The sequence below is a fragment of the Drosophila rhopaloa genome, unplaced genomic scaffold, assembly GCF_018152115.1.
Source record: "Drosophila rhopaloa isolate 14029-0021.01 unplaced genomic scaffold, ASM1815211v1 contig_2, whole genome shotgun sequence".
In the NCBI taxonomy this organism is placed as follows: domain Eukaryota; kingdom Metazoa; phylum Arthropoda; class Insecta; order Diptera; family Drosophilidae; genus Drosophila; species Drosophila rhopaloa.
In genome coordinates this window covers 17,301,219-17,317,243 of record NW_025335083.1, presented here as the reverse complement: position 1 = coordinate 17,317,243, position 16,025 = coordinate 17,301,219, and the positions used below count along the sequence as shown (strand labels likewise).

The window sequence follows — 16,025 nt, the reverse complement described above, 5'->3', positions numbered from 1 at the left end:
GAAGAGGCTTATTCACCCTAACAGAATTTTAACAGCAAGGATGTTTCTTAACAAATTAATTTTAAGGGTTGTATATTAGCTAAAAAATCAAAAGTTAAGAATTGATTTTACCCTAAGTTATTTGGAAAAATTGTTGGCTTTGTAAGGGCTCTAAATTTAGTTTTAAAGATGAACTTCTAAGGTTTTCAATTGTTAATCCCCTAGGCCGATTCCCAGCTCGTTGGCGGCCTCCTCGCCGTTGGCCTGAACAACTCCGTATGAGGGGTTCTCGATGAGATGGGTCCTCTGCTTGTCGCCTCCACGACGTCGTCGCTGTAGCTCCCTGAGCACTAACAGAGGTGTCATGACCAAGGCCAAGCAGAGCAGAATGGCCAGGAGGAACATGAACCAGTGGAGGACGGGGTGTCTGCCGGCGGTGGGACTAATGAGCGATCCAATGCCCTCACAGGTTTCGGGGCCTATGCACACCTGGCCGGAACGACATCCCTTGGAGCAAACCGGTTCGCATTCGGTGCTGCTATCTGGTATAAATCGATAGCCGGGCAGGCAGACGCACTGCTCCGGCGCCAGGCACTCGGCGTTGATGCACTGCTCCCGGCACTGGGGACGACAGGAGTTGGGCTCACTAGAGTTGGTGGCCAGGTGGCCGGGAAGGCACTCACATTGCCCCGGGGCGGAGCACCGGCCATTCTCGCACCTGGGCCGGCAGATGGGCACGCATTCGTACGGCACCTTGGTGTCCTCGTAGCCGGCGGAGCAGGCACAACTGTTGGGCTCCACGCAGGTGCCGTTCCTGCATGCTGGCGAGCACACCGGATCACAGATGGAGACGGATCCCGGCCTCATCTTGTAGCCCTCGTAGCACCGGCACTGGCCCGATCCCTCGCAGTGGCTGTTCACGCACTTCTGCGGACAGTGGGGCTCGCAGGATCCGTGGGGCCACCGCTTGGCGTAGCCCTCGTCGCACTGGCAGGACTCCGGGGCGATGCAGTGGCCGTGCCCACAGTCCTGGCTGCAGATGGGCTGGCAGACACTCGTTCCGAGCGTGGGACTCGGCCGGTGGCCGTTGAAGCAGCGGCACACGTTGGGCGCCACACAAGTGCCGTAAATGCAGGGACCCGGGCAGTTGGGAATGCAGTAGAATGGAAGCAGGGCCTAGTAGAAAACGATATCAGTAAGGATCAAGGAAAGGGATAAGTAAGTGGTTAAATTCCTTAAAAGGCTAAATTTGTTTCATGGTCTTAAAATAGGCTAGTCTTTTAAATTGTGCTTTAACAAATTAAATATAAAATACAGTCGAACTAAAACGGATCAGGCTCAATTTTTCCACCAAAAAAAATGAGGAGTTGGGCATACTTAAATTTTACCTTGTAATTAGAATTCAGAAAATTGATTAATGGAAGTTCGACAGTATGTGCAAATATAATATTGGTAAGTATTTGGGAAAAAATTCTCATATTTTAAGGATTCAACGACTACGAAATTCTTATCACTTAAAAAAAGTGGGACATATATTAGGAATAGCAATGAGATTTTCCTAATTTTAAGGAAGTTGGTTTTCGGAGTTGGTGTTAATAAATCAGAATAATGTTTCAGTGCTCACCTGGTAGCCTTCGAAGCAGGTGCAGACGCCGGGACTGCTGCATATCCCGTACCGGCAGCCCTTGGGGCAGAAGGGCTCGCACTCGGTGGTGCTGCCGTTGACGAAGACGTAGCCCGCCTCGCAGGCGCAGGTGTCCGGGGCGGTGCAGCGGGAGTTGCGGCCACATCCCGTTTGGCAGATGGGCGTACAGCGGTGCGGCGAGGACTTCTCGAAGCCCTCGTGGCAATCGCAGCGACCGGGGGCACTGCAGAAACCATTCTCGCATCCGGAGCGACAGCTGGGCACGCACACATTACGCGATCCCTCGGCGAAGACGTGTCCTTCGTCGCAGGAGCAGTGGCCAGGTGAGATGCAGGTGCCATTCACACAGGACGGGTTGCAGACTGGCTCGCAGCCCGAGGCGAGACTGTTCTCCTTGTGGGCGTAGCCGGTCCTGCAGAAGCACACCTCGGGGTCCAGGCAGTTTCCATTGGGGCAGCCGCTCGAACAGACCGGGTCGCAAATCCAGGGCACCGACAAGCGCGGTTCGTAGCCGCGATGGCAGCGGCACTCGTTGGGCGCCACACAATCGCCGTGGAAGCAGACATCCTGGCAGATGGGCAGGCACTTCCTAAGGGTCTCATTCCGCTGGTAGCCGGTGTAGCACTCGCATTTTCCCGACTCCAAACAGCGCCCATTGCTGCAGTCCTCCGCACAAATGGGCTGGCACTCCGTCTGGGAACCATTGACAAACCGATGGCCAGCCAGGCACTCGCACTCATCCGGAGCCACGCATCTTCCGTTCAGACAGGACTCGCTGCACTCCGGCTCACAGTGACCGCGATCTCGGCGATTCGAGTAGCCCTTGTCGCACAAACACACATTGGGCGTGAGGCACTTTCCCGTGGCCCCGCAATCCTTGCACTGCGGCACACACTCACTGAAAAGATATAAAGATGGCACTTACATAGCTGCCTGAATTGCGATTCTTGACGTGGATCCTTACTTGTCATTATTGCGTATATATCCGTCGCAGCAGATGTCATGGAATCCCGTGTATGTCTGGCAAAAGGAGAGACATTCAAATGCTTAAAAAAAATTTTACCTTATTGATTTGAGATTATTAAAATTATGTTTTTATTCATTTGCTAAATGTTTTTCTGCAGTGAAGGTATATAAATTCTTGATCAGACTTCCGTCTTTCCGTCTGTTTTAATAGATTTGCGCGCGATTGCCTTTTTTATTTGCAGATCAAGTTTGAAACAACTGATTTAAATTTGTTATATTTTATGTATTTGCATTCTAAATTAATTTAAATTTATATTGCCAATAAAACTCTGTTCCTTAAAAGATATTTTTCCCAGATTTTATGGATTAGCTTACCTCAGTTCTGGTTCTTCCCACCAAAGGCCCACAATTAACAGTGCAGTTTGCGGAACTTTGGTACTTTCGCATTGTTACCAGAGTTCCACGCATTTTGACCACCCTTGAATTTTACAAGTAGTCTTTCATTAGGTGGCAAACAATTTAAAAGACGAAGATTTGTACTCACGGAACTCGATTGACACAGGCCTGGACCTGCATCCCTGCCAATAACACCAAAAACAGGACAAACATTCTGGTTTGATCTTGGAAGCAATACCCGATTTAAGACTTGTTGCAACTGTTCACTTTAAGTTGCACTTGACAAATGACCAACCAATTGGCTTCCCATGGATTCAATGGGCGAATAACTCAGACTTACGCGCTTATCATTTAAACTTTTATTTTCCTCTCTCTATCGCCATTCATGTGCGTTATATGTGTTTAATGAACCCAAATGCTGGGAGAACAATAGCCCCAGAGATTGCGATACGAGTCCAAGTGCAGTCCACTCGCACTGAGATCCTTAACATTGAATTTGCCCATTTAATTGCACTTGATTCGCTTATCTTGCTATTTAAAAGCACACTAAGCTCGATCACGAGTCATTAAGCTAAACCCAGTTTTGTATTTGTCATTTCTAAACACAGTTTTTAGTATGTTAAAATCCCCCTGTCTTCTGTTTCAAGTCTACATTGTCCATATATTATTTATTTATAAAAACGTAACTTTAAATTTATATTTTTAAGCACAGCGTGTATATACTAGCCATATATTGTAAATACATAAAAAGCAATAGCAAAGTCAAAAGCTTATGGGAGCTTAACTATCGCACTGGAAGTACATATAATATATACTGGAGCGATGCACTGGGTAACTGGGCCATTAATAGTTCCTTGGGAATGATGGATTAATTGCATCTCTAAAGCTTTTCAAGATCTAACCAAATTCCCCCATTCAGACCAGTGATGATTTGGGCTGGGTCGTACTGGTTGTCTTTGCGAGTTTTGGCATTGATCTTGACATTGAACTTGGAGATCAGTTCCACAATGGCTGCCTTTATCTGTGATGTGGCAAATCGCATTCCTGCAGAAAAATAAATAAATAAAAATTAATATTATAGTGAAAACCAAATTATAGTTCTAATGAAAAAAATGGAATAACTCAGCTGAATCATGATATATGTACATATCAAAAGTTCATCATTTGAATTTTCTTTTCGAAGGTTTCAGTCTTAAATTTTCTTGAAATTTGATATAAATATTAATCTTATCTAATCTAATATCTAAAATTCCATATCTTAAGTCTCACAGTTTCTGATTAAACTTCGCCTCAAATTAAAAATAAGTCCACTTACCAATACACACTCGAGGACCATCTCCGAATCCCATAAAAACACCTCGTTCTCTGAATGTTTTGGCAGCATCGGGCTCCATGAATCGATCTGGCTGGAAGGACTGTGGATCGGGAAAGATCTCCTCATCCATCATGAAGCAGTAGTGGGGAACGATCACAGTGGTGCCCTTCTCCACCACAAAGTTGGGCCCATCCTTGTTGGGGATCTCGATGGCTTCGGTGCAAAGTTTGTTGGACATAAAGGCGGGCGGAAAGAGGCGGATGGTTTCTGCAAATCAAGATATAATCAGCAGATTAGTAACGTGTACTGCAGCCTAGAATGGGCTATAGCTCACCCTGCACACAGGCATCCAGGTAGGGCAAATCGTTGAGTTTGTCAAAGGCGATGACGCCATCCTGCAAATGGGCGCTTATCTCCTTGCGAAGACGCTCCTGAGCCTCGGCATTTCGGCCTAGGTTGAGCAGCAAGTGGGCCAGAACCGTGGCCGTCGTCTCGAAACCGTCCAGCAAGAAGGTCATGGAATAGGCCAGTAACTGGCGATTGTCCAGGGACCGCTTTTTCCCGAGTTCCAGGATGTAGTCCAGGAAGTCCGTTCGCTCGAACAGCTTTCCATTGGCCAATTGGGCGCGACGGGCCTCCACTGCGCTGCCCATCAAATCCACGAAGAAGTGTTCCACTTTTAGCGGTACGAAGCGCAGCTTTATCAGGTGCCTTAACGACGGAAAATGCTGGTCAGTAAAAAAAACAGCATGAAAGACCATGGCTGATTGAAGAGATCATTGATTTTCGACATAATGGGTGTGGGCCTGTCCGAGAAGCTTTCAGCCTTCAATCCCAAAACACAATCGGTGACCGTTTCTGATGTGAAGCATAGGCTCATCTGTGGGTGTGGGTAAAGCAAAACGGGTTATATATGAATTTCACTCTTAATATAGATATTCTAATGAGAAAATCGATCTAAATGAGTTTACCGACTATAAATTACTGTGACTTTGGATGGAGGGCCAACCAATAAATTAACACAAAAGGAAAATAAATAAAATGTACTATAATTTAAAATATTTTTTTAAATTAGGTTAATTTAAAAACTCTTTATCCAAGGCCCAACTTCCCCAAATTATTTATCCGATTAATTTGAAATTTTAAAAATATGTTATAGACAAAAAAGGTATAATTTTTAAAAATGACGAAAATATGTATCCTGTACAAGAATTAATTCCTTTCATACATTTGGACCAACGCATATCAACCTTTTAAATAAAAATAATTGATAATACAAATACGTACATGCTTGGCATCAATTCCATCTGCAGAACCCAGACGTATTTGCTTCTCGACCCACTCGCTCAGTCTCTGGCACACCTGGCTTGTCACTGGGTAGACTGTCTTAATCTGTGGAGGCATTGAATATTTTGATGGGTTATGTATAATATTATATTGGCACTCTCTTACCCGTCCATTTGATAGACCAGGAGTCACGTCTGCCCGCCTAGATTTCCATTGTTCTCCAGTCAGCGTGAAGGGATTGTTGGAGAAAATAAAATCGTTTTTTTCGTCAACACTCTTGGAAAGCTCGTTGTCATGGAAGTTCCTAAAGTTGGACACGAATACGCGACGAGCCAACTCGGGATTGACCACTAGAAGCTGGGGAGCGCGAAGGCTATAAATGCCCACTGCGTCGTACTTGTGTTTATACTGCCTAAAAGAATATGTAGATAATTGATTTGAATGCTTGTAAATATATATAGTGAGTAAAAACCAATTAATAAAAAAAGCTTTAAAAGTGAGGGACTAGCTTGCATAGAAACGATTAGACAAATGGACGGACATGACTAAATAGGCTCTTTTGGTGATGCTGATCAAGAATATATATGTTATCGTATTGGGTCGGGGAAATCTCACAAGCTCACTAATTTTAGCCTCATATGTTTTTTCAGTATAAGAACTCGTTTAACTCGTTTAATAATATAATGTTTATATAAACTTTCTTAAGTAATGTTTTCCATATTACAGGAAGATAGTCCCATATAAACTTTATTTTGGATACTCACTTATAGATATCGTCTAGATCGTTGACGACATGTTGCTTCATAGTTAACATGTTAGGGTAGTTGCCGACGAAAAGACTGGGCTAGGGACCCGGTACTCCTCGCTTTCTCCAGTAGTCGTAGTTCCATGTCAAAGCGACATACAGCAGCCAAACCGCCAACAATCCCAATGTCAAAGTAATCAAAATCATTCTGGGCGCCTCCAAATTGACCTCCACTCGCGAAGAACTCAGTATCACGTCTGCGGCAGCATTAGCAATTGCGCTCTATTTGTAGCTGCTCATTGTAATTGATACCCAGGCCCCAAAGAGAGATTGTCAACCGAAACATGGACTGGGTGCTCACTGAGGTACCTTTTCCTAAATTAAAAGCTACGGAGAAAGAGAGTACTGCTCAGTACCTCCGTATATTAGATAAGAGCTAATCATTATTGGTGGCGGTCAATCTTCATAAAGAGCTGATTTTATTTCATTACAATCGTGTTCAAAAATGTATGCTGTTGCAACGCGGGGTTCCCTTATGAAATTCCCTAATAACAAGAAAAGAAGCAAACTTCGGCAAGCCGAAGCGTATATACCCTTGCAGTTATTACAAACCGACTACATTTCGATTTCTAAAAACAATTATTACTTAAAACAATGAAGCTATTTCGATTTTGTGCTGCATTTTGCCATCGTTTCTTTGGCAACTATATGATTTTGTTGTCCAATTTTGACTAAACTTAAAGCGTAATGCTGATATAGTAAATAATTACAATATTATTTTGATAAATAGAAAAAACAGCAGAATAACAATTTTTTCCCTTTTTTAAGATGCGCAAGGCCAGTGCTCGCCCTTCTGCGGGGAAGGCTGTGGCCAGCACAGTCAGTGTTTGAGGCCTGGGATCTGCGAGTGTGAGCCACGATACGCTGGTAGCGAGAATGGCATGAATTACCAGCCAGTGTGCTCAAGTTGCCCGGAGAATGACAGTTGTAGCGCTCCGGAAGTCTGCGTTTGCAATCCCGGCTACATAAAAAGGGGCAATCTCTGCGAGCCACACTGCGAGGAAGCCTGTTCGGACCTCGGACGCTGTGTTGCGCCCAACCAATGCGAATGCTATCCGGGCCACGAGGAAACCGGAGAGGACAGAAAGTGCCAGCCCAAGTGCAGCAAGGGCTGTCCCAACGGCTTCTGTAATACGCCGGAGAAGTGTGCCTGCAACACTGGCTTTCTGATGGGCCCCAACGCCGCAGTGCATCCCTGCCTGTGTCCACGGCACATGCACCCAGCCGGGAACCTGCTCCTGCGCTCCTGGATATCGTTTCGAGGACAACTCACAGCACGTTTGCGAGGCGATCTGTGAGCTGGGCTGCAAGAACGGGGAGTGCATGGCCCCAAATGTATGTATATGCAAAGAGGGCTATCAGCCGGAAGACTTGAATCATCCGACATCCGTATGCCACCCCGTCTGTCCGACAGCCTGTGTGAATGGAACCTGCACAGCACCGGGAGAATGCAGTTGCCTGGAAGGATACACAAAGTCCTCGGCCACCACTTGCAAGCCTCACTGTACCGCAGGCTGCGATTTCGGCGACTGCGTGGCGCCTGATGAATGCCAATGTCTTCCGGGGTACGAGAACACCGACCAGGGCTGTCAGCCACAAGCCTGTGATTTCTAAACACAGTTTTTAGTATGTTAAAATTCCCCTGTCTGCCGTTTCAAGTCTACATTGTCCAGATATTATTTATTAATAAAAACATAACTTTAAAATTGTAGGTCCATCCTATTCAGTAAACTTACAATTTTCTCTAGTTAGTTCGTCATAAGTAATTTTAAACACAGCCATATATTGTAAATACATACAAAGCAATAGCAAAGTCAAAAGCTTATGGGAGCTTAACTATCGCACTGGAGGTACATATAATATATACTGGAGCGATGCACTGGGTAACTGGGCCATTAATAGTTCCTTGGGAATGATGGATTAATTGCATCTCTAAAGCTTTTCAAGATCTAACCAAATTCCACCATTCAGACCAGAGATGATTTGGGCTGGGTCGTACTGGTTGTCTTTGCGAGTTTTGGCATTGATCTTGACATTGAACTTGGAGATCAGTTCCACAATGGCTGCCTTTATCTGTGATGTGGCAAATCGCATTCCTGCAGAAAAATAAATAAATAAAAATTAATATTATAGTGAAAACCAAATTATAGTTCTAATGAAAAAAATGGAATAACTCAGCAGAATCATGATATATGTACATATCAAAAGTTCATCATTTGAATTTTCTTTTCGAAGGTTTCAGTCTTAAATTTTCTTGAAATTTGATATAAATATTAATCTTATCTAATCTAATATCTAAAATTCCATATCTTAAGTCTCACAGTTTCTGATTAAACTTCGCCTCAAATTAAAAATAAGTCCACTTACCAATACACACTCGAGGACCATCTCCGAATCCCATAAAAACACCTCGTTCTCTGAATGTTTTGGCAGCATCGGGCTCCATGAATCGATCTGGCTGGAAGGACTGTGGATCGGGAAAGATCTCCTCATCCATCATGAAGCAGTAGTGGGGAACGATCACAGTGGTGCCCTTCTCCACCACAAAGTTGGGCCCATCCTTGTTGGGGATCTCGATGGCTTCGGTGCAAAGTTTGTTGGACATAAAGGCGGGCGGAAAGAGGCGGATGGTTTCTGCAAATCAAGATATAATCAGCAGATTAGTAACGTGTACTGCAGCCTAGAATGGGCTATAGCTCACCCTGCACACAGGCATCCAGGTAGGGCAAATCGTTGAGTTTGTCAAAGGCGATGACGCCATCCTGCAAATGGGCGCTTATCTCCTTGCGAAGACGCTCCTGAGCCTCGGCATTTCGGCCTAGGTTGAGCAGCAAGTGGGCCAGTACCGTGGCCGTCGTCTCGAAACCGTCCAGCAAGAAGGTCATGGAATAGGCCAGTAACTGGCGATTGTCCAGGGACCGCTTTTTCCCGAGTTCCAGGATGTAGTCCAGGAAGTCCGTTCGCTCGAACAGCTTTCCATTGGCCAATTGGGCGCGACGGGCCTCCACTGCGCTGCCCATCAAATCCACGAAGAAGCGTTCCACTTTTGGCGGTACGAAGCGCAGCTTTAACAGGTGGCTCAGCGAAGGAAAACTGCTGGTCAGCACAAAAAACAGCACGAAAGTCCAGGGCTGATTGAAGAGATCATTGATATGCGACATAATGGGCGTGGGCCTGTCCGAGAAACTTTCAGCCTTCAATCCCAAAACGCAATCGGTGACCATTTCGGATGTAAAACAAAGGCTCATCTGCGGGTGTGGATAAAACGGGTTTTATTTATATTATGGGTATACAGTAATTATAGTTATTCTAATGAGAAAATCGATCTGAATAAGTTAACCGACTGTGAATTACTGTGACCTTGGATGGAGTCCAAACATATTTGTTTCTTTTAGTATTAGTAAAAAAATCAATTTGAAATTTTCAAAATATGTTAATGACAACAAATGGATTAATTTGGAAATGACAAAAATAGTTCTACTTAAAGGTATTGAGATATATATTTTCAATACAAACTCAACGGATACAAAAATATGTAGCTACCGTACAAAAATATGATCCAAAACATAAATTGAATCTTTATTGGGGTACACATACTTTTTGTACCAATGCAAAGCAACCTTTCAAATACGAATAATGGGTAATAAAAATACGTACATGCTTGGCATTAATACCGTCTGTAGAACCCAGACGTATTTGCTTCTCCACCCACTCGCTCAGCTTCTGGCACACCTGGTTTGTCACTGGGTAGACTGTCTTAATCTGTGGAGGCATTGAATATTTTGAGAGGTTATATATAATATTATATTGGCACTCTCTTACCCGTCCCATTGTTAGACCAGGAGTCACGTCTGCCCGCCTAGATTTCCACTTTTCGCCAGTCAGCGAGAAGGGATTGTTGGCGAAAATAAAATCGGTTTTCTCGTCAATGTTCTTGGAAATCTCGTTGTCATGGAAGTTCTTAAAGTTGGACACGAATACGCGACGAGCCAACTCCGGATTGACCACCAGAAGCTGTGGAGAGCGAGAGCCAAAAATGCCCACTGCGTCGTACTTGTGCTTATACTGCCTAAAATAATATGTAGATAGTAAATTTAGAGCTTAAAGAGCTTGTAAATATACATACTGAGTAACAACCATTTAATAAAAAATATTCGCACACAGAACAAACTAGCATACAAAATCCAAACTTGGACGTCTTACTTCGTTGCATTTCAGTTGTGGTATAAGTAATTTTAGACTGATATATTTTTTAGAGATTTACTCACTTATAGATGTCGTCCAGATCGTAGATGAGATGTCGCTTCATAGTAAACATGTGGGGGTAGTTACCTACGAATAGACTGGGCTTGGGACCCGGTACTCCTCGCTTTCTCCAGTGGTTGTAGTTCCATGTCAAAACAACATACAGCAGCCAGATCGCCAGCAAACCCAGGGTCAAAGTAATCAAAATCATTTTCGGAGCCTTCCAATTTACCTCCAAACGCGAAGAACTCAGTATCACGTCTGCGGCGGCACTAGCAATTGCGCTCTATTTGTAGCTGCTCATTTTATTTGATAGCCAGCCCTCAATGAGAGATTTCTAGCCACAACATGGACTGTTTTGCTCACTGAAATACCTATTCCAAAACAATAGCTACTGAGGGAGAGAGTACTGCTCTATAGAACACCATCAGCAGTACCTCCGTATATCAGATAAGAGCTAATCATTATTGCCAGCCGTCAATCTTCATAACAAGCTGCTTTTATTTGATTACAATCGTGTTTAAAAAAGTTTGCTGTTGCAACGCGGGAATCCCTAATGAAATTCCCTAATAAAAAGCCATAGGGCACTAAAAAAATATTAAAATTTTAAAATTTGATTATTTAGATAAGAAATTTAAATTAAAATAAAATTTCTTCTTTATTTTTTTAACTTTGTTTATACTCCAATAAGTTTATGCGCGTTTACGCTTTACAGACATAGGAAATAACTAATTAAAACATTATAAAATTCAAATCAAATTGGATTGTCATGTGGGATAAAAAATTTATAATATCAATACGAGCTTTGCAAGTCTAGTTTATCTCAAGCTTAACGGATGCAACTGAACTTAGAGTTACTTACTTAATATAAAAACTATTAAGAGCTCAGTTGAATTCGGAACGTTACCCAGAACATATATATAAGATAGCGACGCTGCATTTCACAAGTATACTGATTATTTGCAAAATGTCACAGATTCGATGGCTTTTGGTGTGGCTAATTTTTTTGATAGTATTAGTTGACTCATTTCGAGCCTACGGGCCAAATGTGTGTTCTCGCCAGGAGTTTGTTACATATATACATCCGGTCTACAGGAGCAAAAAGGTACCATACCAGGAGCACTCTTTTTGGAGTGGTTGGCAGACGAAATATCGCACTGAATATTCATATCAAGACGAGGTAAATATAAGCTTTTAATGCTTTCCCTGTTTTTAATACAAGACAAGAAAAATCGCTTTATTCGAGTGCCTCGACTACAAGATACCCCTTACTCAGCTAGTCCCAACTCTCTAGATTTTGTTGTTTCCAAGATCTCAAATTTCCTAAGGACGGACATGCCTAGATAGAATCAGCGATTGATCCTGATTACTAAAATATATATGTATATTTTAGAGGCTCGGAAACACTTTGTTCTACGAACACAACTTAAAATGGCAAATGTTTAATACAGTAATTCAATAAATCACAGTGAATTGAGATATTTAAACCCTTACTATCAAATGTTTTCAATTCCTTTGTTTCAATTGTCGTCTTTACACAATCAAAACAGTGGGAATTACACAATTGGACTGTAAGTCATAGTCCAATCTGCGAAAGACGGATGTACATATAATCCGGTATCCGAAAAAAGAGCGAATAAAAGCATCCCAGTTTTAAGAGTTCATTTCAATTTAAATCATTGGGCAGAGTGGCTGCTGAAGATAAGTTGCTTAATTAAAAAAAAAAACCAACAAAAAACACAATATTCATGTCCTTTTATTACTTTACTTTTGTGTGCCTGGCACTAATCTTTGGTTTACCTTCTTGCCGTCCGAGTATCGGAAATGTTTGCCCTTATTCGACAAGAGTTTCGTATATGCACCAAGTTTACAAAACAAAAATGGTGCCATATCAATATCAATCCTACTTCGGTGGTTATTCGACAAGATATAGACAATCTGGAGGATATGAACCCCAGGTAAATGGGAAAAATGAGGAATCAATAAGATCCTGCCGGATATTTTGAAACGTATTAATTTCGGTAATGTAATGAACTTTGATTAAATTATTAAAGCTATATTTCCGCTTTCCCCCAGGTCTCCTACAGATATGAAACCAGGTACACCTGCTGTCCCGGCTACGAGGGATCCATATACTCCTGCAGGCCCGTCTGCCAGGTGAGATGTCCTGCCAACAGCTTCTGCGCCGCCCCCCAACAATGTAGGTGCAACGAGGGCTACGGCGGATCCGAGTGCCAGCCCCTCTGCCCCGCGGTTTGTGGAAAGCACGAGTTTTGCGAGCGACCCGGCCAGTGCAGCTGCCTAAATGGCTACAGCCGGAACTCCCGCACCGAAAACTGCCAGCCCGTGTGTCCCGAGGGATGTGGAGATCACGGCTTCTGCGCGGAGCCAAGCCAATGCCAGTGCGAACCTGGCTATGAGAAGATACAGGGCGCCTGCCAACCATCTTGTGACCCCGAATGCGGTCCAAACTCCTATTGCAAGGAGCCGCACTTGTGCGCCTGCCTACAAGGATACCAGGAAGATGCGCAAGGCCATTGCTCGCCCTTCTGCGGGGAAGGCTGTGGCCAGAACAGCCGGTGTGTGAGGCCAGGGGTCTGCGAGTGTGAGCCGGGATACGCTGGTAGCGAGAGTGGGACAAATTGCCGACCAGAGTGCTCAAGTTGCCCCGAGAACAGCAGTTGTAGCGCTCCGGAAGTCTGCGTTTGCAATCCCGGCTTTATGAAAAACGGCAATCTCTGCGAGCCACACTGCGACGAAGACTGTGGCCAGAACAGCCGGTGTGTGAGGCCAGAGATCTGTGAGTGTGAGCCAGGATACGCTGGTAGCGATAAGGGCACGAATTGCCAGCCAGTGTGCTCAAGTTGCCCCGAGAATGGCAGTTGTACCGCTCCGGAAGTCTGCGTTTGCAATCCCGGCTACATGAAAAACGGCAATATCTGCCAGCCGCACTGCGAGGAAGCCTGTTCGGACCTCGGACGCTGTGTGGCGCCCAACCAGTGCGAGTGCTATCCGGGCCACGAGGAAACCGGAGAGGACAGAAAGTGCCAGCCCAAGTGCAGCAAGGGCTGTCCCAACGGCTTCTGTAATACGCCGGAGAAGTGTGCCTGCAACACTGGCTTTCTGATGGGCCCCAACGAAACGTGCGAGCCGCAGTGCATACCTGCCTGTGTCCACGGCAAATGCACCCAGCCGGGAACCTGCTCCTGCGATCCTGGATATCGTTTCAAGGACAACTCCCAGCACGTTTGCGAAGCGATCTGTGAGCTGGGCTGCAAGAACGGGGAGTGCATGGCCCCAAATGTATGTATATGCAAAGAGGGCTATCAGCCGGAAGACTTGAATCATCCCACATCCGTATGCCACCCCGTCTGTCCGACAGCCTGTGTGAATGGAACCTGCACAGCACCGGGTGAATGCAGTTGCCTGGAAGGATACACAAAGTCCTCGGCCACCACTTGCAAGCCTCACTGTGCCGCAGGCTGTGAATTCGGCGACTGCGTGGCGCCTGATGAATGCCAATGTCTTCCGGGGTACGAGAACACCGACCAGGGATGTCAGCCACAAGCCACGAGTACCTCGACCTCACAGCCCACTACCGAAACTTCTGAGGCCGTCGACACAACTTCAGCACGAGCTCGGGACCCCATTACCACTCCTGCCACAAAAGAAACCGATGCCACATACGCCGACCTTCTGCAGCCTCATTACTCCAATTGCTCTGGCGGTTGCCTGTGCTGGATCGAGTTCGACGACGAGGGGATTCTGAGCACGGCCAAGTGCGCCAAGGTGTGCGCGGATCACCAGGACCAGCCGTGTCTAGACTTGGCCAATTGCCGCTGCGACCTGCCAAGTGGTAAGATGATTTGCAACGACGTTGCGCCTGAGGACGAGGACTCGAGCTCCGAGGAAACGCACTACGTCTGCCGAGTGCCGCAGCGCATTAAAGCGCGATCAGAGTCCGAGGTCATGTTGGCTAAGGGCAGCACTTCGACTCCCAAATGGATGGTTATCATGGGCTCCTGTGCTGGAATCATCCTCGGAGCGGCCATGGCCGCAGTAGCTGCAAAGTACTACCGAGGTTATAGATCCAGACACAACTTTGAAACGGAAGCCATCTATGAGAACTGATCGTTATAGTCTCTAATCTACATGTACTAACAGTATTCATTATATACCCTTGAAGTTTACTCACTTTTAATGCTGTGTTTTTTCTTATTTTCTAATAAAGTCTAAAGTTTCTAATAAACTTGATCGTAATAATACTTTTATAAACGGAAAGCGAGCTACCTTCTATTTATTCAAAACGAGAATAGGCCGTCCCAACGTCTTAAATTGTCATAATTAAAAAAATTATCGACTAAATTAATCATCATTATAAGTAAAAACCTTTTTAAATAGTTTTTTAAATGAATTCTAAGCTTATTTTTTTGTATTATTATTTTGCGCACAGCCGGATATTATGTTAAGCGTCTTATCGCTTTAATAAAGCCAGCATATATACGAACTGACTAATCAAATTAATGCTCAAAATTTTATCGCATCCAGCGATTTTGGCGTTATTATGAATTCTTAAGTCGAGCGGCCTGACAATGAGCTACCCTACACTTAATTCATTAAATTGAAACCCTAATGGAGTTAAAAAAAAACAATCTCTGAAGTCCACTATTTTCTTAAATCCCGAAACAGTGCTTAAATTTATTGGACTATTTATGGAAATTAAGATGCTCCTCACTGTTGCATGTTCACCAAATAATCTAGTATACCCTTGAACCCTACAAATAACTCCTATTGAAACAAGCTCTACAGAAATGTAGTCAAATTTAAAAATTTAATTTGGTTTTTGTCGCAGAACAGAGAAGTTGACTCCAAAAAGGGTTCGGTCTTAACAATAAAAGGAAAAAACATATACAAAATATGATTAAATTTCGAGTGATATTGATCTGTCTGGCATTGTGTGCTTCAAGCTCAGGTTTTGTACCCAATGTACGTATTCTTTGAATAACAAATAATTATATTTTTTATATTTAATGGTACTTTGACTGATGGCTAGACTAGATCGCATCGCCTGGTGATACTGATCAAGAATATCAGAGGAAAGTAAATGTCTTCTGATATCTTCTGCAAGCGAATACGAATAAAGTAAAAATAATCTTACTAACATTAGTACTCCGACTTTAACCGAATTCTACTTTACTTAAAAATGTATATATATACAAACTAACATTAGAAAAACATACTTAAAGTTTGCTTTCGAATCAGGAAACCAAACGGTAGACCTTTTATGATGTACATTTGATTTTTACTGCGATATACGAGAAATCTAATACACAACTTTACATTTTTGCTTAGCCGGATTTATGTGCAGGTGCCGCGGAAGCTTTGAG

At 44.0% G+C, this 16,025-nt stretch overlaps 4 protein-coding genes across 6 annotated transcripts; 1 reads left to right on the top strand and 3 right to left on the bottom strand.

Moving 5' to 3' along the window:
• Positions 1 to 176: 176 nt before the first annotated feature.
• LOC108051854 (multiple epidermal growth factor-like domains protein 10) lies at positions 177 to 3,199 on the bottom strand. 2 transcript variants are annotated; one of them, XM_017134114.2, is made up of 5 exons: positions 3,135 to 3,199; positions 2,966 to 3,068; positions 2,589 to 2,644; positions 1,604 to 2,522; positions 177 to 1,155 (listed from the first exon to the last, which is right to left on the bottom strand). In XM_017134114.2, the coding sequence occupies exons 1-5, from the start codon at positions 3,197 to 3,199 to the stop codon at positions 193 to 195; spliced, it is 2,106 nt and encodes a 701-aa protein (XP_016989603.2). In that variant the 3' UTR covers positions 177 to 192. The 2 variants fall into 2 exon arrangements, with proteins under 2 accessions (XP_016989603.2, XP_016989604.2); XM_017134115.2 differs by lacking the exons at positions 2,589 to 2,644; positions 2,966 to 3,068.
• Positions 3,200 to 3,766: 567 nt separating this feature from the next.
• Positions 3,767 to 6,563, bottom strand: LOC108039091 (probable cytochrome P450 28a5). Its single transcript, XM_044459563.1, has 6 exons — positions 6,353 to 6,563; positions 5,754 to 6,000; positions 5,589 to 5,693; positions 4,636 to 5,029; positions 4,302 to 4,568; positions 3,767 to 4,030 (listed from the first exon to the last, which is right to left on the bottom strand). The coding sequence occupies exons 1-6, from the start codon at positions 6,400 to 6,402 to the stop codon at positions 3,867 to 3,869; spliced, it is 1,227 nt and encodes a 408-aa protein (XP_044315498.1). The 5' UTR covers positions 6,403 to 6,563; the 3' UTR covers positions 3,767 to 3,866.
• A 1,491-nt stretch (positions 6,564 to 8,054) lies between these two features.
• LOC108051857 (probable cytochrome P450 28a5) lies at positions 8,055 to 10,916 on the bottom strand. The gene is made up of 6 exons (XM_044460461.1): positions 10,662 to 10,916; positions 10,216 to 10,462; positions 10,051 to 10,155; positions 9,095 to 9,641; positions 8,761 to 9,027; positions 8,055 to 8,489 (listed from the first exon to the last, which is right to left on the bottom strand). The coding sequence occupies exons 1-6, from the start codon at positions 10,847 to 10,849 to the stop codon at positions 8,326 to 8,328; spliced, it is 1,518 nt and encodes a 505-aa protein (XP_044316396.1). The 5' UTR covers positions 10,850 to 10,916; the 3' UTR covers positions 8,055 to 8,325.
• Positions 10,917 to 11,546: 630 nt separating this feature from the next.
• LOC108051868 (multiple epidermal growth factor-like domains protein 10) lies at positions 11,547 to 14,919 on the top strand. 2 transcript variants are annotated; one of them, XM_044460459.1, is made up of 2 exons: positions 11,547 to 11,818; positions 12,715 to 14,919. In XM_044460459.1, the coding sequence occupies exons 1-2, from the start codon at positions 11,606 to 11,608 to the stop codon at positions 14,767 to 14,769; spliced, it is 2,268 nt and encodes a 755-aa protein (XP_044316394.1). In that variant the 5' UTR covers positions 11,547 to 11,605; the 3' UTR covers positions 14,770 to 14,919. The 2 variants fall into 2 exon arrangements, with proteins under 2 accessions (XP_044316394.1, XP_044316395.1); XM_044460460.1 differs by lacking the exon at positions 11,547 to 11,818 and adding an exon at positions 12,340 to 12,596.
• Positions 14,920 to 16,025: the final 1,106 nt, after the last annotated feature.